We start from the raw sequence: 24,896 nt of genomic DNA on the forward strand, positions 1-24,896 counted from the left end.
ATGTGCCTGTAGAACAGTTTGAGTTGCACTTTCTCTATAGTTATTGAAAACAGTATTGTTTCTTGCTTTCCAAATTCTCCACAAAAGCCAAAGTGGTTGTAAAGCATCTTGAAGAGGAATATCTTGACGTGATGAGAATTCCAGTAAGGATGAGATGTTGTCCTCTGTATTATCCGATAGATTATCAAGATTTAGAGCCGAAGTATTGGATAGACGCCAGGTTGACAGAGCAAAGGGGTATGTGAACAGAGCATGGTTTATGGTTTCATCTTCTTGTCTACACCTGGAACATTTGGGGTTAATATTCATGCCTCTCGATCTCAGTCTAGTTGTTGTAGGCAAAGCTCGTGAAATGGTCAGCCAGATAAAATGTTTAACTTTAGGCATGATATTTGAGCGCCATACTTTATTTTTAAGATCTACAGACCCATGTGGAATAGCAGCAGGAAAATCATTAGGATCGTGTGTAAGTAACCGGTACCCTGATCTCACCGTATAGTCCCCTGTAGCAGTATAGTTCCAAATCAGCTGGTCAGGTCTATCATTCTTAGCCAAATAGGTATTTTTGATGAAGTCATGGTCTTCTCGTGCAATCAAAGATTCAATTTTCTAACTATCCCATGAATGAGTTGAGTTTTCACGAATGATTAAATCTTTTAGAAAAATGTTTTCCTGAGATACGCCGGTAGATATTGGACGTGGTGGATGAGAGTTAATAAAGTTATCAACCCCAGTTCGTATTGAGTGTCCATCTCCAATGATAAAACGAGATCCTTTTTTAATCAGGTCAATACCTATGAGTAAAGATGACCAACCACTTGTTAAAATCGAAACTAATTTCAATATGATCAAATATAGGCTGTAGGCATAATCAAATGTGCTACTTGGAAAAAAAAAACACGATATTCAAAGATATTAATAATAATTTTGTACTCTTTCTGTTTCACAAAAAGTGTCATTCTGGAGAAAAAATTTTGTTTCACAAAGAATGTTATTTTACATTTCTAATGAGTGTTTTAATGTTAAATTTTCTTTTTTACCCCTAAATCCAAAGCTATTTTCATTGAATTTTGATAATTAATCAGTTAATAAAGAGAGGCAAATATGTATAATTCAATCTTTTCTTAATTTGTGTGAAATGTGTCAAAATGACACTTTTTGTGAAACAAAGGGAATATTTAACTTCCAATTGGTTCATATGAGCTAATCTTTTGTTGAATAAAAGATAGAAAATAATAATAATAATAATTTTGTAAACTTAGGTATATTTTTCATGCACTTTTAACAATAAACCTTGGTATGGTATTCAATTTATTGGGTTACAAATAATTTGGTAGATAAATTTTAAAACCGGATCGGTTCAATATTGGTCTAACTCGATTCTCAATAAGGCTGTTCTTTGCATTCTCCTATCGTTTACTTTCATGTCTAAAACCTCACACTCTCGCGTCTCGTGAAGAAGAAAGGAGGAAACCCCAAAAACCTCTGTAAAACCCTATTTATCAAACAAAAAAATGCAGCTTTCTTCGTTATCAATCTCGTTTTCCAAAATCTTCCCTTTCACCAAACACCATGGCCCTCCTCCAGTGGTCATTCACCAGCTCGCCGCGCAGATACAGAGCAACCGTAGCAATTTCGTGAGTCCGGTCAAAGTCTCCGGCTACTTCTCATCGATAAGCCGCGCAATCGAGGAAGAAGAAGAGTACAGGAAAGCACGCGCCGCCGTGAACCGTAAAGGCGTCGAATTGGAGAGTTATGCGATTGAGGGCATATCCGTAGGTGGGCACGAGACTTGCGTCATCGTCCCTGAGCTCAAATGTGTCTTTGATATTGGGAGGTGCCCTTCTCGTGCTATTCAGCAGAAGTTTCTTTTTATCACTCACGCGCATCTTGATCATATTGTGAGTTGTTTCAAAAAAATCGAGTCTTTGGTTCTGTGATTTGAATGGATAAGGATTAATTTTTTCTTGAACCCTCCTTAGATTTCGTTTTGTTGTGACTGCTTTGTGATTGAATTATGAGTTTTTGGATGAATCTTAGTGTTGAATCGACATTGTTCAGTGATTTGAATGGATAAGGATGAGTTTTTCTTAAAAGCATTTTCTTGAATTCTTGATGTTTGTGATTTTTAATTGAGTTATGGATGAATCTTGAGGCTAATCTAAGTGTTTCCTGCAGGGAGGTCTACCGATGTATGTAGCGAGCCGTGGTTTATACAATCTTGAGCCACCGAAAATATTTGTGCCACCATCTATTAAAGAAGATGTTGAGAAACTTCTTGAGATTCACAGGACTATGGGTCAAGTAGAGTTGAATGTAGAACTGATTCCACTTGATGTAGGTAATGACATATAGCGAAAACCCTTTACTAGTTTTATCTGTTTACAGTTAAGAAATCAATCTTGTTTAGGTAGCAAATCTTGATGAGCGTTATGTTTGTGGCAGGTGAGACATATGAGTTGCGGAATGACATTGTTGTTAGACCGTTTGCAACTCACCACGTCATACCGAGCCAGGTACTACACATGTCGTGAATTGGTCATGAGAGTGTTTGTTTTTAACTGATCTTTGAGTTCTGGATTATGGCTTCTCTCAGGGTTATGTCATCTACTCTGTCAGGAAGAAGTTGCAGAAGCAATATTCTCACCTTAAAGGCAAACAGATAGAAAAGATTAAAAAATCTGGCGTCGAGGTGTGTTTTGCTTATTGCCAAGTGATGTGAAAAGGGGAATTGTTTTTAGTGTTGAGGTTTGATAAATCAAAACTTATAATGTTGAACTTAATTACAGATTACAGACACAATATTATCCCCTGAGATAGCCTTCACTGGAGATACAACTGCAGAGTATATGCTTGACCCTCGTAACGCTGATGCATTGAGGGCAAAAGTTCTTATAACCGAGGTACTTATTTGAGTCCTAGTGGCGGAACTGTATATCATATTAAAACTCCACTGGATTAGATTATAGTTTCTGAGCTTAACCGATCTGGCAGGCAACATTCTTGGATGAAAGTTTTAGCACTGAGCATGCGCAAGAACTCGGTCATACTCATATATCTCAGGTATGCTATTTATGTTCAAACACTCGTAGAACTACACTGTTAATGGAACTGCACTGTAAAAGGAAATTTCTGCAAACAAATTGCAGATTATTGAGAACGCAAAATGGATCCGGAGCAAAACTGTATTATTGACGCATTTCTCATCTCGTTACCATGTAGAGGTGAGAGTCTCAATTTGACTTCATGTTCTTAGTAAAATTTTTAGTCCCTTGTGATGTATTTCATCTTATACTTAGTGTGGTTTCAATGGCAGGAAATTCGCGAAGCTGTGCTTAAGTTGCAGTCAAAAGTATCCGCAAAAGTCATTCCTCTTACAGAAGGTTTCAGGTCAAGATATTCTTAAAAAGATCTCGAAGGAGAGATATTGCAAGCAAAAAAGTAGGGTTTTGAAACATCTTTTGTCTGTAATTTTCATAGGGTACTCGCTAATGTAAGTTAACATGGAATGAAAATGAATAAAATGTTATAACTTGCTATAAAGGTAAAATTCTTACTATGCAACCTCCAAAGCTCTCTCTCTCTCTCTCTCTCTAGCTTGGATAAAAAAGAAAGGATCAATTATTTTATGATGTTCTTGTATAGGAAACAGAAAACACAACCCTTACGATGAATACAAATTGAAAGCAACAATTATAAAAGAGAATCATCTATATGCTGCAATTCTAATTTCTAAACATAGTCATCTCCAACAGTTACCAATGCGCTTGTTTTTTCTCAATGAAACATTCATTGATGGTGGCTTTGTTAAGTCATCATCAGTTTTAACTCTTAAGCTGCCTCCCTAGAATCATGTACGTACACTCAAAATATCAGAGTCGTCGGAGCAAAAGAGATGCTCCAGTTTTGTTAAGAAACAAACAATAGATATACATGGACATTAGACATAGAATACTGGTGCAAAATCCAAAAAGTAAAAGAAGAGGATTGGATTTATCACAAATCAAGGTCGCCGTGCGCAAACTTGTCTTCTGGATAGTACTGAGCTGTCAGTTAAATCCTGATTCGGCCCTTGATGCACCATTCAAATCCTCATACTCAAAGAAAGCTTTTCCAACTCCAGGTGTTAGACGACCAAGATGATCCGGAACGGGTCGCGGGATCACAACGTTCACCAAGTTACCAAATCTTAGACCTGCTAGTGTTATATCCTCCATTAAGTCTTTGTAATCTTCATCGTATTCGAGATCATATTCTACGTGAATCGCATCACTCATGCTGTCATGCATATAATCCTGCTGCAGCAGTTGTCATATCGTTTGAGAATATGCATCTGTTTCTTCAGACCCTCAAGCCCAACACTAGACCCTGAAGACAATCCGACACTAGGGTTAGGCTGCCTTACTTCTTCTACTACAGGGACTCCCTGAGACATTACCTTCTTCCTCTGCTCCTCGTCGATAAGGTAATGTTTTCCAATCGCTGCGGTGCTCATATTGGAGATCGTGCGGCGGTGAAAACTAATCCCTATTTTGTTTAGGTAAAGTGGTAAACGAACACAGGACCGGTCCGACCGGTCTAACCGAAATCGCTCTATTTTAATATTATTGCTTTCTGAGCTCAACGATCTGGCAGACAAAGTTCTTCCATGAAAGTTTTAGCACTGAGCATGCGCAAGCACTCGGTAGTCACACTCATATCTCAGGCTTGATCCTAATTAATGTTCAGAACACTCGTAAATGAAACTTCCCGAGAAAACACATTGCCGATTATTGAGAATGCAAAGTGGATCCGGAGCAAAACTGATTTATTGACGCATTTCTCATCGCAGTTACCACGTCGAGGTTATAGTTTTTTCATGTTTGTAAATTTGGAAAATTATGGCATGCAACCAAAGAAAGATAAGTTCCTATCACAACTTTTAGATAGAGGCAAATAGCAAAGATGCATTTGTTCCTCCAAAGCCAAACGAATTCGACATTGCTGTCCTAACGAGCATCTCTTTCGAAGTGGTTAAAGGCATGAAACTCTGGTCGAAGATGGGATCTGGATTCTTGACATTCAGAGTCAGTGGAGCAACACCCTACAAAGTTTTTTGCATGTTCCAGTTAGGTTTTTACAAAACCTTAACCATCAGAGACAAGAACACATCACTAAGAAATGAGAATGCTTACCTGATGTATAGCAAGGATACTGAAAATAGCTTCCACTGCTCCAGCTGCTCCAAGAAGATGACCAGTTGCCCCCTTCAGTCAAAATAAGTATTAACGACAAGAGTTTGACTCAAAATTTAGCATGTCACGTCTCTTATTTATTTGCAGACACAGTTACTACTTACGACTATAAGTCAAACATTTTGGTAACATCATCTGACTAAGAAAAATCAGGCATTTACTTTGGTGGAGGAGAATGCCAAGGTGCCTGAAGTAGCATGTTCAGAGAAAACGGTTTTGATAGCTCTTGCTTCCACGGCATCGCCTAGAAATTTGGATTTGATAACAGAATCATGAATTCAGTTTTTGTAAAACCAAAGCCAACCAACACGAAATTTCAATTTTTTTTTACCTATTGGGGTTGATGTTGCATGCGCGTTTATATAATCAACTTGGTTTGGACAAAGGCCAGACTGCAAAGTCATGGGCATTCAACCAAATAATTAGAATCCAAACTGCTAAAAGCAAAAACATAAAAGATCATCAACAGAAACCATTCTAGGAGCACCATAGCAACAACTATGCAGCTAACCATAGCTTACTTGTCTTAACGCACGTGTCATGGCCAAAACAGCCCCCTTTCCATCTTCAGGAGGTTGAGTAATATGGTGTGCATCGCCTAAATATCAAGAAAACTCACTCTTAGCTAATTCAAAATTTATATATCCACGCAAATTGTTTTTTACTATAATCTATGAGCCTAACCTGACATCCCATATCCAGAAAGCTCAGCATAAATTTTTGCTCCACGTCTTTTTGCATGTTCATATTCCTTTTGTTATAACCATAAATCAAAAAAAAATTCTTAGATTAAGACCAAAAACAGTTGAGGGGATGACTTTCAAGACTCCAGATTTTAGATGAAGGACATATCGTCTTCCATAAAATCTCACCTCCAATACTATAACCCCTGAACCTTCCCCTATCCTGCAACCAAATCAAATGGAGATGGAATCAACATCACCAAATCAGGTTCTTTTACATTAAGAATGAAGAATGTCACTCACACAAAACCATCCCGGTCACCATCAAAAGGCCGTGAAGCTTCTTGCGGAGAAGAGTTGAATTTAGTTGACAAAGCTCTTGATCTGGACATCAAAATAATCAAAACCTCTATGTTTGTTATATCTGTCCAAGAATAATATGTATAAATTCTACTGCTACAGAATCATTTTACGCATGAAAGCATTAACAAGGGCATTGCTAATCAGCTGACGCTGGGAGCCTGTTTATACATGAGAAATTTATGATACAGGACTTCTGTCTCCCAAAAGAAGAGACTTTGATTTGAAAACACATGAAGTGTGGGAGAACGAGCATTAGTTACCTAGAGAATCCAGCAACGGACAAAGCATCAATGCTGGACTCAGTTCCACCAGCCACCATAACATCTGCATCTCCAAATTGAATCATCCTAGTGGCATCACCTATAGAGTGTGCACCAGTTGCGCAAGCTGTCACAGCAGCATGGTTGGGCCCCTATATCCAAAAGCATGGCAATGGTAAGAAAACAGTTTTCTACTTAAGAACGTCAGAGGACCATTCTAGACATGTTATGGACTATAAAAGTATGTGGAAATCCATATGACCCCATTATCACAAAAGATAGGCTAAGGAAGAGTTGCTAAATTAAAACTCCTGTTATAAAACGATAAGCCAACCTCCATTAAACAACCAAAGATGTTGATATTATTTTGCATAAAAGAAAAGTGAAAAATTCAACACACCTGGAATCCATACTTCATGCTCACATGACCAGATGCCATGTTTACTAATATTTTTGGGATGAAAAATGGACTAAGCCGCCGCAGTCTCTGCATTACCATAGTTTGTTAAGTCTTACAAGCGGCTGAGATGCACAATTAGTTCAGGAAGCAATAATACAATCCTTAAAATATGTAATTCCTAAGAAAATGATTCAAAGACAACAATGACTAACCTTTTCACAAATCAGCTGCGCTGCTTCCACAATGTCACTTATACTTCCGATTCCACCACCAATTGAGACTCCCTGGTATTCCAAAAATTAGAGAAAACAAACTACAAAAGCAGAATTCATCATCATTTTGATGTACAGATGAGGAATACTTAACTGTTCTTTCTTTTTCTTCCTCCTCAGTTGGCAACCACTCTGCATCCCTCAAGGCTTCATCAGCAGCACATAAAGCATATCCGATAAAATTCGCAACTGCCTCCAGGAATCAAAAAGAACAATAACAAAACCTTAACTTTATGCATATCTGATAAAGCATATCATACTAGAGAAGAAAGAGATTGAGCTTTTTAAGAATACCTTGGAGTTTAGCCAAAGGGCTTCATCAAATTCACCTGGGTTTGATCCATAAGGCACAAAGGCCGCAACTTTAGAAGAGAGCTGATCAAAAGTATACAACTTTGTCTCTTCATCAAAAGACTTCATCTTGAGATCATCAAGAGTCAATCCTCTAATCCCACATTCTCCACCAATTAAACGCCTCCATGTTGTTTCAACGCCTCGTCCAAGTGGAGTCACCAAGCCTAGGCCTAGAGTCACAGTCTCTCATATCAGAGAAATTGCAGTGATAAGCATATGTAGAAGACATGGAAATGGAGTAAGAAAGAGACCAGTGACAACAACACGGCGAGGTGAAGGATAAGAAGAAGAAGAAGAAGTAGAAGTAGAGATGAAGCGTTTCAAGCGGAGGCGACTTGAGCTCAAGTGTCTACGGAGATAAGAGGTCGCCATTTCACTGCGACCGCGACGGAGACGACGGCGAAAGAAAGAGAGGAGTTTTGAGAACCGATCAGGGATTTAGTGGTTTTGATTGTTTAGTGAACCGATGGTTTAGCCAATTTATCGGTTTTACCGGAAATTAATTGTTAAATCCGTGCAAAAGAATCGTAAGCCAGACTGAAATTAATCATCAAACCGTGTTCTGTACTAGGGAGCGAGCTCACACAACTTCTGAAGGTGTCAATCCGATCCGGAAACAGAATTTTTTTTATAAATATTTTATTATAATTTAGATAATATATTACTAAATCGATGATACAAACACAGTTATTTTTTCTGTCTATCGAATAAAAGATTATGTAGATCACTGAATACTTGGACATAGGGGTGTCAATTGGGCTTTAGGCCCGCGGGCATAGCCCGTTATGTAGCTTAGCGGATCGGGCATGGGCTCTTAATTTGATGCCCAAAAAGTAGCGGGTCACGCGGACTCAGCCCGTTTGGTTTGCGGGTCAAGCGGATTGTGACCGCTGATGACCGCGGGGTAAACGGGCGGTCTGCAATTGTCACAGTTCCATCACTGATTCACTTCTATGCCAGTTCACAAGCGATGGTGCGGCACAGGGGAGGAGATTCGGGCTAGATTCGGGGTCAAATCCGAAGAAGACGAAAAAGGTACAAACACTTTCTCTCTCGCTGATCGTGTTTGTCTCTCAATTTCAATCTTCTGGGCTCATTTCTGATTTGTCTCTTCCCTAAATCCCTTGTTAGTTGTTACAACAACTACTACAAAATTAGGGCTTTAACGAGGAAGAACATCACTTTGAATCTTAAGGTTGTTTCAAGGTGAATGCTTTTTTTTATTTTATGAGTTCTGGGTTTTGTTAAGAATCTGCTTTTATATCTTCTTAGCTTTCCATCTGCTCAAAAGTCTTGAAATTTCCAAGCAAGTTATTTACTTTGTCAAAGTGTTGTTGATCTTCTGCAGATCAAAAGTATGGATCTTAATTTAGATGAGAATGAGATTCTAAAGGCTCGAATCAAACAACTTGAACTTGGTACGTTTTCTCAATTTCTCAACTGTAGTTTCTTTTTGTGTATTTCTCTTGGTGGTACTAGTTATTTAGACCTTGGACATGTTTCTAGGCTTGTAGAAATGGTTTTTTAGTCTTACGTTTTTGCTTCTCTGCAGCCTTCTTCAAGTGTATTCTGCTGCATTTTGCCTTCTCTGATGCAAAAGATTATTTTTCTCTTTTAGTTATTTACTTGTGTTTTCTTCTAATAAACTTGATATTGAGTTAGTTTATAGCAAATGGTGTATGACGACATCATCACTTGTTACACTTTCAGAAATTCTTCCCTTTCTCTTTTGGGTTATGCACTTAATTTGACCTTGGCTACTCTGTGCGTTATGCTTTTGTGAAGATATTATCTATCATGGTTTTTTGAGACTCCATTTTACTTCTGCATCTTGATTACCTGATATATGTTGAGTCTGACCACTAGTATTTCTTATAACTAGAGCGTAGTGAACTATAGAAAGATATTGAACAGTTGTGCATGCAACAAGGTGGACCTAGAATTCTTGGTGTGGCTACTCGGATGCATTTCCAGAGGTGTCTTATTTTCTATCCCACTTCCTTATTAGATTTAAGTTCCTTATTCAGCAATTGAATGCTACCTTATTTTTCCCTTCACCTCATAGATATTGTTGGATATGGCTCTAATAGGACAGCTAGCTTGGAGCAGGAGTTAGAGAGCTTAAAACTGAAGTTGGCTGCTTGCACAAGAGAGAAAAACAATATTTAAGAGGAACTTGCAGAATCTTATCGTATGAAAGTGATTATCTTTCTAAAGAAGAGATGCCCGCGGGCATGCCCGTTAGTCCGCAAAGCTAGGCGGAGCGGGCATGGGCAGTGATACTTTGCCCGCCGCCCGTGGCGGACCTGTCCGCAGCGGATCACTGAAAATACGGGACCGTCACGGTCAGCCCGTTCGGGCGCGGGCATGCCCGTTTGACACCCCTACTTGGACATTAAGGGTCCGAATGGTAACTGCGGTTTTGGTTGTGCGAGGAAAGCGGTATTGTAGTGCGGTACGGTTCAACTGCAGTTCGTGCGGGAGAAATCTATTTGCGGAACAAGTGCGGTTTGTATAAAATGAGCGGTACAGAATAATGTTTGATTGGTGAAAAAACTATTAGCAGTATTGTTAATAAAATTTTTTTTCAGTTGTTCATAAGAAATATATTTAAACATATGTTTTTCTTTAAATTTAAAAATTTATGTTTTAAACAAAAGTAATTGAATTGAAAATATTTTTTTTTACTGTATATGTTTCTTTTATACTTAAAAGTGGATTACAAAATCTTTATTTATGTTTTTCTTTATTTGATTACAAATTATTTACATGTATAATTTTTGTTTCTTAGTATAACTGTTTTTTCAAAATTAAAATAATAAAGAAATGTAACTTATTTGTAATAAATTTGCTGCAACTAAATCTATATTTTTTAATTGTAGATATAGTTGTAGATACATTTTGTATGAAATCAATTAATCATACTTTAATAAAATAGTTGAATTTAGTTTATTTAATTTCTATAAATCTGTTTTCAATTAGTAAAATATTTTATGTTGACAAAAAAAACTAGTTATATTGTAACTTGAGAAGAAATAATGAAATAAGGTTTACAAAAAAAATCAAAATACAAATATAAAAATATGTCATTTATAAGAATTATTAACAATATAAATTAAAAAGACATCTAGAGTTTTTGTGAAAAAAAAAATGAAAAAAGACATCTAGTGTTTTTTTAACAAAAAAGACATCTAAAGTTATTTATTAAAACATGTGCTGGTTTTAAATTTGTTTTATTAGTCATAAATTGAATAAAAAAGAAAAATCAATTTATCCTTTAACCAGTGCGGAATTCATTGTACCGCTAAGTAATTGGTAGTTAGATAAGTGAGTGCGGTCCATTGGTTAACAGGTTGTTTCAAAAAACACAACAGTGTTTTTTTTTCTTTTTTGAAAAACGCAAAAATTACAAAATTGACTTGAATGGTAACAAAACACGGATTTCAAAAAAAAAACTTAAAAACCGCACTTATACGTGTCGCCATTCATGGCCTAAATAAAACTCCAATTTATCCCCTTGCCTCAAGAGACAAGTCCATGCTGTCCTTCCACTTCTATTGGAAACATCCGCAAATTCAATAGAGAAAAGAAGAGTCAAAGCCATGAAAGATAAAGAGTATGATTCGTAACACATGGTTGTGGTTTTCTGATAAGTGTAGTAACAGTTCTGAAATGGCTTCTTCGAGGCACTGTTTGGAGGTCAGAACATTATATGATTGGGCTAAAACTTAATGAAATGCTTCATGTTACTACTGATTTAAGATTCCACTCTGGGATTGAGATCGTTATGGTTAGTTTATAATACATTCGAGTTTCTTCAACTTGTCCTGAGCAGTGTTTATATGGAGTTTCAAATCTGACCAGTACCGATGGAGACATCAAACGGACGACCAAACTGAACCGGAATAAGCTGGAAAGTGACTGAAGTATTCATGACTCGTGGAACTAGATCCTGGTTGAAGGGCATCATATTCAGAGTCGGAAAACCTAATTAAATGACAATGTTTTGGAGTCGTGTTATATTAGATGGTTCTAAAGCTTTGTTGTCATTTTATAGTTTTGTTGAAAAGGAATACGCTTGGGTTCATGTTCAATGTGGAGCTTGTGGACAGTTAGGACATAAAGCTTCCCGTTGCATGAACCAAAAGTTGCCACATCAAAAAGCCACCCAAATAGTTTCTAATGAGGTCAATGCTCCAGCCAATGTTAGCTTATCTACTGCCCCAGTTCTAGTCTCTCCAATCACTCTTTAACATGAATCCATCGATGTAGTCATTCAAGAAGGCTCCAAAGTTCAAGTCGATTCAGCCCCACCCATTGAGGCTGCCCCAATCCAGGTCACAAATCTATGCACCAAAGTGGCAGATTGCCATACAAATTTGGAAGTTCAAGTTGTATCTAAGGCTGTTTGCACAACTGAAATAGCTAATGAAGTTGCAGTCACAAAAGATAGTGATGTTCTTAGTGACCGAGAGGTAAGAAATGTCCTTGCTAAGAATAAGTTTAGCCGTTTGGGCTCTTCTTTTTCAGATGGGGATTCACTTCCCTCAGATGGAGATTCAGGTGATGCAGAGGATTCTGAAAGTGATTCTGAAATAATGGATCATATGACTCCTTCTGGACAAAGATTATTGCGAGAGAGATCGGTTCAACCTTCCATCAAAGCTAAAGAGACACAAGAGTCTTTTATTGCTCGAGGGAGAGGAAGCAGTGGACGTAGATCACGTGGTCGTGGGTACCGTGGCCGCGGGAATCAAGGACGTGGCTAGATGTCTCTTTGATGTTTATCAAAGCCAACCGGAGCGGAAGATTCGGTTAACTATCTATTTGGTCTACTTGTAGTATTGGCCTATTTCTATTATGCTTTTCCAGCTTTTAAAATTCTGTGATTTGTTTCACAAAGAACTGCGGGACTTTTGTCATAGCTTTTGTAATGTTCAGATTCTATAATTATTATAAAAAAATATATTTAAAAAAAAATAGAAAAAAGAACTATTATTGTTTTGAGTCTTTTGACTAATACTGAAGTTCGAAGATTATAAGGGGGTGTATTCAAATTGACATTTTAAATGATTTATGTAAAAGTTACAAATCCTATGTTATTCAATCATGAATTTTAAAAAATCTCCTGAAATCCACTGTTATTGAATTGATGATTTAAAAATCTACTTTAAAATCCACTGTTATTCGGGAGGATTTGAGAGGATTTGTTTAGTTAAAAATACAGAAATCCAAATCTCATGGTTTTAGGTAGGATTTGAAAGAATTTTCCTATAAATCATATCAACTTCTCTAAAATCTATCAAAATTCCAAATTTCCTAAATCTCATAAAATCTTCTAAAATCATGGTTCCAATACACCCCACTAAATGTGTAAAGTCATAAAGCTTTCATTTCTCATAAATATTCATAACTCAGAATTTACATACCAGAACACTTGCTATAGAAAACACATCAAAACTATCTTCAACTATAATATGACGTATAATATTATCTTCAAGATACTATTATTTTTTTTAAATATAACTTTATTAGTTTAACTTTACCCATTTTGTTGATCAAATAACCCTGTTTAAACCTAGTAAACACTAATATAAATGAGTTATATATTTAAAGCTAGACATAAAACAAAATTTTGTGAATAGTAATTTTGTTTTGCAATTTTAACAAAATCAAATCCATAAAAGGACTATCCTTTTTTTTTTTGACATTAGAAATAGAAAGCAAACAAAATAAAAAAGGACTATACTTAAAACTGAAAAAGAAGGAAAAAGTCATTAACAAAAAGAAAAAGAAAATTACTCTTTATTCTTTTTTTTTTGGTAAATTGAGAAAAAATAAGAAAAGTGAGTAAATCTGCAATGAATGTGTAAGTTAACAAATTTTGACTCAGTTAGATCGTATCTTACAGAACTGAAACACACAAGTGTTTAAAGTAAGAAATTTACACCAATCAAACTCCACGTGGCACGTATCTATCCGAATCGTATTAAGCCCTCATCGACGAAGACGAAAAGCCAATTCCTTCATAAACTTTTTTTTTCTTTTTCTCTTCTTACATAAACAAACAAAAAAAACTCTCTCCTTCCCCGATTCTTCCGTTCAAAAAACATAAAAAGTTCCAATCTTTCTCCAAACCCAAACCCTAATTCTCTCCCCCTCTGATCTGGGTTATGATCTGAAATCGGATCTAGGTTTTTCAAAGAATTTAAGATTATGAGGAAGAGAGAGAGAGAGAACCCTTGTTCGATTTGTGGGCATTACCATAAGTACGAGGAAGGTGAAGTTTGTGGGATATGTGGTCACTGTATGCCTGTTTCTTCCGATACGGCGGCGTCTCCTCCACAAGTCGTCCACGTCAGTGCTTTTCCCTCGGAGATCCTCCCTGAGTTTCTTTACCTCGGGAGTTACGACAACGCTTCTCGCTCTGAGCTTCTCAAGACTCAGGGGATCTCTCGTGTTCTTAATGTAAGTTTTTTCAAGAATTGGTGTTTTGTGTTATGACTTTGATTTGAATTCTTGAATTGGTTTTGTTTAAACAATTTGATTTGATCTTTTCGATTGTTCTTGAAGTTAGCAATGAATTGGTTTGAGTCTTTGAATTGAATTAGATTTTTGCCTATTCTTTGTGGTTTGTCTATAGTATTGATGATTATCATATATGGTTTCTGTTAAATTTCTTGTTTTGGTAATTGAGAGTAATGTGTATTTTTTTTCTTTTTTTGTTTTTGACTCTGTTTTTGTTCTCTGTTTCAGACGGTTCCTATGTGCCAGAATCTATACAGGAACTCATTCACTTATCATGGTCTTGATAATGAAAAAGTTTTACAGTTTGATGATGCTATCAAGTTTTTAGGTTTGATGATTCTATCCTCAATTCTCATAATCCTTTTTTTTTTTTTAATAGTTAATTTGATATTTTTTTTTGGTTTTTAATCCATTCTCTTATCGTTCTGCTTGTTTTGTACTGTTTAGATCAATGTGAGAAGGACAAGGCACGTGTTCTTGTTCACTGTATGTCTGGGAAAAGTAGGTAAGTACATTTATCATTCTCTGACCTTCTATCTAAAACTGCGGCTGCTTTCTTAAGATTGTCATGTCATGTTTTTTTTCTTTTTCTTTGGGAGAGTCGTAATCTTGTTTAAGTACATTTTAGTCTTAATTCCTCTTGTGTTTGATTACGAACAGATCACCAGCGGTTGTTATAGGGTACTTGATGAAACGTAAAGGGTGGAGACTTGCTGAGAGTCACCAGTGGGTTAAACAAAGGAGACCTACCACTGACATAAGTCCAGGCAAGTACTTACTAGGATTAGAAACTTATCATTGTTCTTGATGAAGCTGTTGTAGTGTTTGCTCATTGCTTTTTTTTTTTCCTTTCTGTACAGAGTTCTACCAACAACTGCAGGAGTTTGAGCAGGCGATATTTGGATCTGGGATGATGTCGGCAATGAATATCAATGATGCGCCAACGTTTGGGTATGGTTTCCCTAAAATTGATAACCAAGCACAAGGCCCTGTGTTCAACAGTGGTACTACTTCTTCTATATTTTCATCTCCTGCTTCAAGTATCCCTCCTCAAGAGTTCACTTTTGGAGCAACTCCACCAAAGCCAACAACAGGTGGTGATATTACCATGGATGGCTCTTAGAACCAAATCATCATACTCTGCAAAAATATTCACCAACAAACATACTGTTGTGAGAATGTTTCTTTTTCTCTTTTTTTTTTTCCTGTACATGGAGATTGGTGCATTGCTTGAGAGATACATGAGATGAATCTTTATGGTTTCGGTGTTTTGCATCTATCTCTATGTTTAAGGAAACATCTTTGTCTCCTTTAATCCTTATTCTCCAATAGTTATGTATTCTATCTTGACAACATAATCTACCATTACACTAGTTAGACCAAAGCCTGCAAAGAAAAGCTGAGTAAAAGAAACTCTTTATAAAAAGATTGCACAGAAAAAGAAACATCAAATCTATCTTGACAACATAATCTACCATTACACTAGTTAGACCAAAGCCTGCAAAGAAAAGCTGAGTAAAAGAAACTCTTTCTAAAAAGATTGCACAGAAAAGAAACATCAAATCTCGTCTCTCTGTTTGAGACATTCAATACTTGCTGTTCCAACTATGTCCAATGTTAAAATGTCTTATCAGACACAATCCAATCTTAGATTATAGCAATAATAGTAATGACAGAGCTGGCTTGAACTAAGCCTACACTAGTACAGTAGTACTATTAAACAAGGGAGAGGTACTTCTAGTCATGACAATGTATAACCCTAAAAAAATGCAAACAATGTAATATGAAACTTCATGAGAGATCTCAACGCTTGGCATAACTAAGAATGGTCGAAGCTGCGAGAATGCTTGGTGTATATCGACGAGATTCCAAATCACCACAATGAATCATGTTGCTCAGTTCGCTTTCTGACGGATGCAAGAGCTGCATCAACTTTTCAGCAGCAACAACTTGTCTTTCTCTCATCTTTTCATCCAAGAGCAGTCTCCTACAAATTTCACACAACATCTCACATCATCATCATCATGCCATGTTCTTGTTAGTTGGATAACAAAATATACGGTGAAAGTGGGCGACAAGAAATAAATATACTCTAGTGTCGAGGCGAGATTCGAAGGGTTGCAGGCTTGAAACAAAGCTTCAGGAATGATTGGTGAGTTTAGGAGAATGTTTGGGAGAGAAATATAAGGTATCTTGGCTTTGTAACGGATAATTAACTCTGTAAAAAAATGTGCTCGGTAAGCGACAAGGGTAGGCAGACGAGCAAGCTGCAACTCAACAGCAACTGTTCCTGAAGTGCATAACGCAGCCTGACTCGCCTGTTATTATTGGAACACTGTTCAATGAGAGGAGCAAGACAGAAGTGACACAGATAGAGCGTAAGAGAAAGAGGGTTTGGAGACTTACGCCAAAGGCATCATATTTAAGCTGAGTGGATCCACTCGGGACTAGTATTGCTCGAACTGGCCACTCATGGAGGGATTCTCCAATGTATTGATCAACTTGACTATTGGAAGCGACATGGATGAGCGTTAATAGTTTTGGAAATGGCTCTTTGAGTAGCTTCATTGCTTTGGAAAATATAGGTAGCATTCTTTCAACTTCTTGTAATCTGCTCCCAGGTAGCACCGAAATGACTGTGGAGTCTTCTTTCATGAATTTTTTTAGCAATGAAACAAGAGAACAATGAGAATCAAGAAAAGTAAATTATCCAATCTGTAAGTTAAACATTTAGATAAACTTCACATTACCAGAAGGTAGTGAGTATGTGCTTAAACTCAAGCCTTCAAGCTTCGATTCTTCTGGCTTGGACGTCCTTGTCTGCAGCAGCAAAAAGAACCATTGCACTAAGAAATCTGAGATAGTAACATAGAAACTGAAGTAATCCAAGAAGAAGAAGAAAATGCATACAAGGTTGAACTCAGTAGCATCCTCAAGAACAGGATGTCCAACAAAGGTTGCTTCGACACCATGTTCCCTACAAACCCTCTCCTCATTTGGAAGAATGCAGAAAAGATGATCAACGAATTCAGAGAGACCTCCGAGTCTTGACTCTCCTCCTTTCCAAGCCCAGAACGACGGTGCCACATAGTGAAAATGCACCGGACAATTTTCCAAACGCTGCTGATTGTATCTAGCTGCAAAGCCAAAAAGCATTCCTCCATTGTCCTACATGATATATAGTGAAATTTATTCAAGTATTGTTGGCTCTGTCAAGCCATTTATAACGTTCCCATTTCTTAAGCTTTTCAATAGACTATAGTTACATAAAGCTCACTTATTCCTAAGCATTGATCCTTTCTTAAAAGTGTGAAGAAACAAGTATGTGTTGTTGTACCTCGTAACTCCTTAAGTAGACGAAAAGAGAAGCCTTTTGAATCAACAGTCACAACAACATGTGGATTAAACTTAACCGCAGCATCAATGGTCTCCTTCAACTTCACCTGGAACCTCAAAAAAACTAGAGTAATCAATCAAAAAGGATCTACAGTAGCTTTATTATATCAAACCATTCGGGTTCTCTAAGTAAATTACTCACACGGAATTTATACAGATGTGGCAAAAGCTCCCACATACCCATTACAGCCAAATCCTCCATTGGAAACAATGGAGTCAACCCTTGCTTGCACATCAAGGATCTTACCACCGTATAAAAACATCAATTCGTTAGACATTAATGTTCCAAATTTTATGATTTTTTTTTCAATTGGGATATCAAAAATTAAAAACGGGAATCTTTAGAATTGGGACAAACCCAAGTGCTTACCCTCCAACTCCATTGAAACGGAGGGGTAAAGGAGAGAGCTTCTTGAGCGAGGACATAAGACGAGAGCCGATGTTATCGCCGGAAACTTCGCCGGAGACGATGAAAACTCTAAGCTCCCCATCGATTGAAGCCTTATCGATCACTGATTTAGTAGGTTGAAACGAGGAGTATTTCTTGATGGATATACTAGAGAGTGGGAAACAGAGTTTGATCTTTGAAAACTGAAACATCTTCCTCCGACAAGATACAGACAGAACACAAAACCCTGACGTTGTTGTTGAAAGGGCGAGCTGAGATGAGAGATGTATCAGGTTTTCCCGGTGGACTCTTATGGGCCTCTTAAGCCCATTTCTTACTTTATCCCCATGGCCCGTCTATGATATTTGATACAGATAGTCAGATATCAGTGATAGTGTGATACTGAACTGAAGAGCGAAGATGACAGCGATAGTAGTATGATCTTATATATGATCTCATCTCACATAAATAATGTTAGCCAAATTTTAACCATATATAAAGTTACCAACAAAAGATTTTTGACGGATTTTTGGCAATATGAAAATGCCTCTTTTCGGATGTTTTACCAGTTTGGCTGTGAAAAAAATAACAACTTTCTTTGAGTGAAAAAAAAAAAAAAACTCAATCTTGCTATTGGCTACATACTTTCTAACACTCTTCGTAGAAGATAGAAAGACTGACTTCCACTTGCAATTAGATGGCACAATATATAAATAAAAGAGAGGTAAAGCATTTGGGTTTTATCACAACCCACAGATCTCATACGATACGCATTATGCAATTGATTCTCTTACAATATTGAACAAAACGATAAATAAACTTTAATTTTTAACAAAAAAAAAGAAAAAACTCTAATATGACGTTGGAATTCTACAGAACATTTTGAACTCGTCTCCATTGACCATTATTTGACTTAACTTCATAAGGTAATGGAGAGGATAAGCTGACGAATTAGATACATATATGGATTATAGTTTTGATCCTCAGCTTTTTCAATCTTTGACACGAATGTAACTGGATTTTTTCATGTACGTTTGGTAGAACTGGCAAGCCATCAACACAAAACATCACATTCGAGCCCAATGTGAAGCATAGACTGTTTGGAGTTCGGACAATATAGGCCGATTGCCATGAGCACGATAAAGATCAATTCCGGCCCAAAATGAAATTTGTTTAGGAGTGTTAGAAAGGGCTTTAATCATCTACTATCTTATATATATATATATAATAATAAGAGCAGGTTTTTCTCATCTTCTGGTTAGAGCATGACATCTGGTTTATTATCTAACTGACACATGTCCTCTCTTATTCTTAAAGGCCATTGTTTTTACATTTTCATATTGAGCCTAACAAAATAGTACTAATTACAGGCCCAGCAAATATAATTGACAGCCCTTACACCCATCAAGAGGATACGAACCAAACGCTATCGAATTCACCTGTACTCACCTTCTCACAACCATCTCCGATGTACATTCACAAAAATCTCCTGATCTTTGGGTTTCTTTGGTTTAATTCTCCTACTCCACCACCAAATTCTAAATCATTTTCGGTTTAATGTCTGTGTCAAGATCCCAAACACCTATTCGAAGTTCCGAACTATATGTAACATTAATCCTGTCCAAAATCGTTTTCAAATTGTTTGGAATCAAATTTAAAATTTAAAAAGGAGTTTAGATATGCACTACCAATTAGAATCATATGAACCATTATTATGATTACGTTATTTGTATTACTTATTACAATCTTTAAGGTAATTAAAGAATTCCATTGAAGTATATCCTTCATTTTCATCTTTACGTTTACCACCCAATTATAACGTAATCAAAATAATACCAAACACCTATGATTTTATGGTCATTAACATTTCATTTCAATCCTATATTACTCTCCCTCAACCATTGCATTAAGTTTTCTTCTTAAATAACAACTTTTGATGACACTCACCTTCTATCTCTCACACCATGGGTAAACCTAACACAATACTCTACCCTTGATTCAACCTCCAACAAGACACATAACACTGGTATCAATAGGATTGTTGTTCGGGTCATCCATATTTGGGAAGTTCGAGACTTTCGAAGAAACAATATCTTACTTATTGTCTCTGGTGAAAATATCTCCTTCTTAATGAAAATGTATATTATCTCTATTATTGTTCCTCTTGACCCCTGATTTACCTCCATTTTAACACATTCATTTCGCTTTTGTTTCAGGATTGTGCTATACAAGCTTCAGTCCTTCCTAATCGTGTGCCTAAGTTTCAAGATCAATTGGTTAAAGTCTAGTTATACAACATCAATGATTTCGATGTTGTTGCATTCTCCAACCGTTATTGTCGCACCAACCACAAGTGGAGAATTGTTTTCACAGAGAAAACGTCTTTGCAGACTGTTAAAAAACGACAATGCTCTATTGGTTTTGATTATTTTAGGTTCTCTGCTTTTTCAGACTTGCGTGATATGGTAGACAAGGGTGAGGAGCTTCCATGTAACAACCTATTTTGCATTGTTCGTATTTCTGGTCTCTTAGCTTCCACTTTGTTCTTCAGTATATGATTTATATCTACATTTACCCACTCACTAGATGTTGTTGGCCAAATATTCTTGTCTCGAACATTTGAAAACAAAGATCAGAACCACCTTTCGAAGACAACTTGACTTGCATTTTAGAAAGGTATTGGTATTTTTTTTTTTAGATTCGTTCTACTCTTTGTAAGTCTGTAATTGTGCAACATTTCTGGTGTTTGTTGTAGTGGTGACAACGTATACATATGCACCATACATTTTACATCGTTTCGTATATCTGACACATGTATTCATTTGTTGTTTGGACCTAATTAAATTAAATTATTTGTAGTTTGGATTTTAGTAACTACAGGCCTACAAAAAAAAAAAAAAAATCCTAGATTTCCTTCTTATATAGATATTTTCAGTTTTGCACAAAAATAAATAAATATATATATATATATATTCAGCAAAATATATATTTTAGATTTTTATCGTTATGAAGATGCATCAAACAAATGATCGATTTATCCGCTATTCTTATCAAGTGAAAATGGTTTACGATCATTTTTTGTTTCTTATTTGCTTGTGCTCTTCGTAATTTCTCACTAATCTGTTTTAAATATGAGCATGATTATGAGACCAATGACGGGGGTTCTGATTCGATAGTATTTTTATCATAATCGATTGTATGTATTTAAATGTATTTGGATCTATGTGGAGTTGCTCTTTTTATTATTACTTATACCAATTAAGTGGCTCATAAGTATCTGGTAAATAATTGTGTTATGTTTTTTTTTCCTTAATTTATCCAATTGAAAGTTAAAAGATGTAGTTAATAAATACAAAAGATAAAACAATGAATGAAGAAACTCTGTTAAAAAGCATCTTTAATTTTTGATGGATTTTCTCTTCACTACATAAGGAAGTGGATCACTTATTTGGAGACACTACTACTGGAGCTACAAAATTATGAAGAAAAAAAACTGAGGAAACTTAAATTAGACATAAATTAGAGATAAAATTAAATTGCCAAAATTTCAAGAGATAGATTAAGAAAATTGAAGATGTAATTTGTGAGAATCTTAAAAAATTATGTAATTTGAAATTAATTATTAGATTTCAAAAAATAAATTAGCAAATTGAAATGTGTGAGAATAAATTAAGGTAATCAAATTATGAAAAAGGGGGGAAACAGACAAATATTAAGAGATATATTAGGAAAAAATATTGATGTGTTTTGTGGGAAATTTAAAATATATCAGAGAGAAAAATTATAGAAAATGGGGGTTTTATTTGGGTTTTGGGGTGTTTGATTAAAGAACAATAGTGTATGTCATTTTTGTTAGAGATGGGTCTCAACTGGGGAAAATGGTGTTAACATCAAAAAAGAGACCTGCGTTTTTGACTTATTTGGAGGAAATAAAGAGAGTAAGAAAACATTTTCCTTTGTATCCTATATAGTTGATTTCTAGATAAACTAATGTTAAAATAAGCACACAATATTTGTGTTCAGCTACATTTTTTTTGTATATGTAAACAACTATATTTTCCTCAGTCTTGATGCTATGAATTAATATTAATTTTAAGTTAATCTTTCATTATTGTAATATAAATTTGTGTCAAGTATTTAATATGATTTTTGGAGAGACGACACAAAAATTTTAAAAACCTGCAAATATTTAAGGAAAAAGTAAGCAACATTGCATAAGTATCGACTGTATTGAACAAGAGAAAGAAGATGGCATGTGCATAAACTTGAAGTAGATTTGTGTAAATTACAAGCATGAACAAGTTGTTAGCAGTGATTTAAGACGATAAATCTTACTCTTACTATATCATTTTGTTAATTTTAATTGATGATTAAAGTTGTCGCATAAAAATTAAAATATTATATTAGTTGAGCAAAAATAATCGATTCGTTTAGAGACTACGAAACAAGAAATAGATGTTGAATAGTCGTTTTTATTGATCAAATATCGAGCTCAAATACAAGAGTTTAAGGCACAACGAGTCAATTTAGGAACCCTAGCAATGCTTTGGAATTGAGTCGTGTGGCTGTGTTTTTGGTCTCTTGTTTTGGCTTCGATTTCCCCCCCATCATGTCGAAATCGCTCCCTATTTATAGGAAAGTCCCTTTACCCTAATCTTCATAGGATTTGGTTTTGAGTAACCGCCTCTTCATGAGATAAGATCGTTCCGAATATTCTCTCCACGAGATTGAGTCAAATATTTTCTTGATAATGTTGTAGCAAATCAGAGTCGGTCACAAAGTCCAATGACAGCCCGTATTGACTCGTTGTTTGTCGTTACAGCCCGTATTGGCTCGTTAATTATTGTGTCGGTGCTTGTCGCTACGGCCCGTATTGGCTTGATGCTTACCGTTATGGCCGGTATTTACTCAATGTTTACCGTTACGGTCGGTATTAACTCAATGTTCACCGTTACGGCCGATATTGACTCAATGTTCTAGAGAATGCATAATTCTCTATTCTTTATTGAATATATCATAAATATAATAGAATTTATCTATTATATAATTTATATGATTAAAATTATGTCCAACATATATAAATTTTGTTTTCCTAGATTAAAGTATTATTAATTATCTATTTTTAAAAATATACTCTCTAGATAAAAATCTGCATAATACAAATGATGATAAAACACATATAATTAATTATGTATTAAAATTTAGAAACATCAAATAAATTTTGTATGAGATAATGAATAATAAACAACTACTTAATTACTTCAACTAAATTTTTTTACCGAGATGTCGTATTTATTTTATTTTGTGTCAAAACATGAAGAACACATATTAAACTAGGAGATATCCCGTGCTTAAAGCACGGGTCAACATTTTTTAAAAAAACTTATAATATAATAATAAAAGTTTTTGTTATATTTTTTAAAAAAAGTTATTTTGTTTGAGATAATATTGTTCTGTAAATCTATTAGTCTATTTGAATACTAATTATTTTAGAATATTAGAGTATTTTATTTTTGACGTATTATTACAGTTTTATATTGTTTGTTTGTTGTATTTGCATTATTATTTTATGAAATATAAAATTGTAATTTTAATATTATAATTGTGAGCAAATAAAAATTATTAATTTATCTTCTGTATAAATTTAGTTTTACCAACCCGCCAATGTGAAATTAAAACACATGTTTTCATAGATTGAGTGATATATATTCGTTTTTAAAAATTCAAATCACAACATATGTAGAAAAAATTCTGCATTTTATTAATCATAAGTATTATATGAAAATTCCAAACAATTTGTAAATAAAATAAAATAAAGATGATAGGAGAATCATAATTTGAAATCTTAACAAAATCTTCGAATTTAGTTATTAAAAATAATTATATTTTATACTTTGATATAAAATCTTAGTTTTTAAAATTCTGATTGGTTTATATTTCTTTTAAAAAATATAGTTATTAATTTCGTCCATAATTTGTTAGAGCCAGAAAATATATTTTTTTTTATTTTTTAGATTTTTTTAATATTTGATATGTGAGTGTTTTTATTTTTAGTTAATTATGTTTATTTTAAATTAATTAATTAAGCTTAATTAAAATTTTCTAATGGCAATTGAATGTAATTTTTTACACAATTTAAGGTTAATTTCATATTTGTACTTCCCAATTAATATAGTAGGATATTTGTTTTTTTAAATTGAACATTACAATTTTAAAATTATATATAAGAATCAATAAAACTATAAATGAAATATATCTCGCGCATTGCGCGAGCCTACTTCTAGTATTTTATACGAAGGACATGAATTATTCAACACATAGCTAAATGATTTTAAATTCGAAACTCATTTAGTTTTAAAGTCATAGAGATTTCAGATTAACAATAACTTTGTACCTAATCTGTCATTAGGTAACGAATTATAAATATCAATCACATTAGTGTCAAATGATTTTGGATTAAAATGAAACCATAAGACAGACTAATATTGTTGAAACGGTCTACTCAAGATGAATTATACAAGCAAGATGTGGGACAACAATAATGTTAAGAGAAGGATAATTGTGGTCCTATATATATGGTAATTTGAATTTCCTGGTTTTGGTAAGCCATCCTTATCCTATCTGATTATGCTAACGACAATTTGTAGTTATTTTGTAGTGACTTTTCAAACTCACATTTAAGACAGACAATTTCGAATGATTTAGACTTTTGTTTTGGTTAGCCATCATTATCTTATCTGATTGAGCTGACGATAATTTATATCTTTCAGCTTCCATGTTTCTTTGTCACTAACATATAAAGATCAGTGTTTGACATACAAAGGAGAAAATAAAGACCATAAACTGAAATCAAAGCCTGATTGTTAAGTAGGCTACATAATCCTTTGAACATACAGATATGATAGATTTGGAGGAAACTTTAGTAATGAAATAGTTTCTCTCATTTTATTCATTAGCTTTTATGCTTATATTTATACAAGAGATATAACTTGTCTAACTAGTTCTTTACATATTCAAT

General features: G+C 34.9%; 4 protein-coding genes and 1 long non-coding RNA gene across 5 annotated transcripts; 3 read left to right on the forward strand and 2 right to left on the reverse strand.

Moving 5' to 3' along the window:
* On the forward strand, positions 1,416 to 3,559 carry LOC104747131 (ribonuclease Z, chloroplastic). Its single transcript, XM_010468703.2, has 8 exons — positions 1,416 to 1,901; positions 2,179 to 2,341; positions 2,446 to 2,516; positions 2,597 to 2,692; positions 2,790 to 2,903; positions 2,995 to 3,063; positions 3,150 to 3,224; positions 3,317 to 3,559. The coding sequence occupies exons 1-8, from the start codon at positions 1,515 to 1,517 to the stop codon at positions 3,404 to 3,406; spliced, it is 1,065 nt and encodes a 354-aa protein (XP_010467005.1). The 5' UTR covers positions 1,416 to 1,514; the 3' UTR covers positions 3,407 to 3,559.
* Positions 4,787 to 8,026, reverse strand: LOC104747132 (3-oxoacyl-[acyl-carrier-protein] synthase, mitochondrial). The gene is made up of 14 exons (XM_010468705.2): positions 7,818 to 8,026; positions 7,507 to 7,736; positions 7,307 to 7,405; positions 7,153 to 7,224; positions 6,941 to 7,027; positions 6,541 to 6,692; positions 6,221 to 6,301; positions 6,107 to 6,140; positions 5,919 to 5,985; positions 5,756 to 5,832; positions 5,566 to 5,626; positions 5,396 to 5,478; positions 5,175 to 5,246; positions 4,787 to 5,083 (listed from the first exon to the last, which is right to left on the reverse strand). Exons 1-14 carry the CDS (start codon positions 7,936 to 7,938, stop codon positions 4,922 to 4,924), a joined length of 1,398 nt encoding a protein of 465 aa, XP_010467007.1. The 5' UTR covers positions 7,939 to 8,026; the 3' UTR covers positions 4,787 to 4,921.
* Positions 8,431 to 9,947, forward strand: LOC109129217. The gene is made up of 3 exons (XR_002035406.1): positions 8,431 to 8,772; positions 8,915 to 9,542; positions 9,657 to 9,947. It is a non-coding gene; the product is annotated as an uncharacterized LOC109129217 (long non-coding RNA).
* On the forward strand, positions 13,564 to 15,409 carry LOC104747134 (protein-tyrosine-phosphatase IBR5). The gene is made up of 5 exons (XM_010468707.1): positions 13,564 to 14,034; positions 14,323 to 14,422; positions 14,542 to 14,599; positions 14,755 to 14,861; positions 14,955 to 15,409. The coding sequence occupies exons 1-5, from the start codon at positions 13,783 to 13,785 to the stop codon at positions 15,215 to 15,217; spliced, it is 780 nt and encodes a 259-aa protein (XP_010467009.1). The 5' UTR covers positions 13,564 to 13,782; the 3' UTR covers positions 15,218 to 15,409.
* LOC104747133 (probable lipid-A-disaccharide synthase, mitochondrial) lies at positions 15,649 to 18,122 on the reverse strand. The gene is made up of 8 exons (XM_010468706.2): positions 17,861 to 18,122; positions 17,633 to 17,732; positions 17,432 to 17,537; positions 17,005 to 17,231; positions 16,845 to 16,914; positions 16,501 to 16,739; positions 16,186 to 16,412; positions 15,649 to 16,081 (listed from the first exon to the last, which is right to left on the reverse strand). The coding sequence occupies exons 1-8, from the start codon at positions 18,088 to 18,090 to the stop codon at positions 15,898 to 15,900; spliced, it is 1,383 nt and encodes a 460-aa protein (XP_010467008.1). The 5' UTR covers positions 18,091 to 18,122; the 3' UTR covers positions 15,649 to 15,897.

Source organism: Camelina sativa, chromosome 15, assembly GCF_000633955.1.
Source record: "Camelina sativa cultivar DH55 chromosome 15, Cs, whole genome shotgun sequence".
NCBI lineage: Eukaryota > Viridiplantae > Streptophyta > Magnoliopsida > Brassicales > Brassicaceae > Camelina > Camelina sativa.

What these genes read in the sequence shown, in the direction of transcription:
- LOC104747131 (XM_010468703.2), top strand. Translation starts at nt 1,515, where the DNA reads ATGCAGCTTTCTTCGTTATCAATCTCGTTTTCCAAAATCTTCCCTTTC. An exon ending in ACTGATTCCACTTGATGTAG is followed by an intron (nt 2,342 to 2,445) that starts GTAATGACATAT and finishes TGTTTGTGGCAG; the next exon opens with GTGAGACATATGAGTTGCGG. An exon ending in CAAAAGTTCTTATAACCGAG is followed by an intron (nt 2,904 to 2,994) that starts GTACTTATTTGA and finishes CCGATCTGGCAG; the next exon opens with GCAACATTCTTGGATGAAAG.
- LOC104747132 (XM_010468705.2), bottom strand. Translation starts at nt 7,938, where the DNA reads ATGGCGACCTCTTATCTCCGTAGACACTTGAGCTCAAGTCGCCTCCGC. An exon ending in TCGCCGTGTTGTTGTCACTG is followed by an intron (nt 7,737 to 7,817) that starts GTCTCTTTCTTA and finishes CTGTGACTCTAG; the next exon opens with GCCTAGGCTTGGTGACTCCA. An exon ending in TGCAACATCAACCCCAATAG is followed by an intron (nt 5,479 to 5,565) that starts GTAAAAAAAAAT and finishes CCAAATTTCTAG; the next exon opens with GCGATGCCGTGGAAGCAAGA.
- LOC104747134 (XM_010468707.1), top strand. Translation starts at nt 13,783, where the DNA reads ATGAGGAAGAGAGAGAGAGAGAACCCTTGTTCGATTTGTGGGCATTAC. An exon ending in GGATCTCTCGTGTTCTTAAT is followed by an intron (nt 14,035 to 14,322) that starts GTAAGTTTTTTC and finishes TCTCTGTTTCAG; the next exon opens with ACGGTTCCTATGTGCCAGAA. An exon ending in TGTATGTCTGGGAAAAGTAG is followed by an intron (nt 14,600 to 14,754) that starts GTAAGTACATTT and finishes GATTACGAACAG; the next exon opens with ATCACCAGCGGTTGTTATAG.
- LOC104747133 (XM_010468706.2), bottom strand. Translation starts at nt 18,090, where the DNA reads ATGTTTCAGTTTTCAAAGATCAAACTCTGTTTCCCACTCTCTAGTATA. An exon ending in CGTTTCAATGGAGTTGGAGG is followed by an intron (nt 17,733 to 17,860) that starts GTAAGCACTTGG and finishes TACGGTGGTAAG; the next exon opens with ATCCTTGATGTGCAAGCAAG. An exon ending in TCTACTTAAGGAGTTACGAG is followed by an intron (nt 17,232 to 17,431) that starts GTACAACAACAC and finishes TTGGCTTTGCAG; the next exon opens with CTAGATACAATCAGCAGCGT.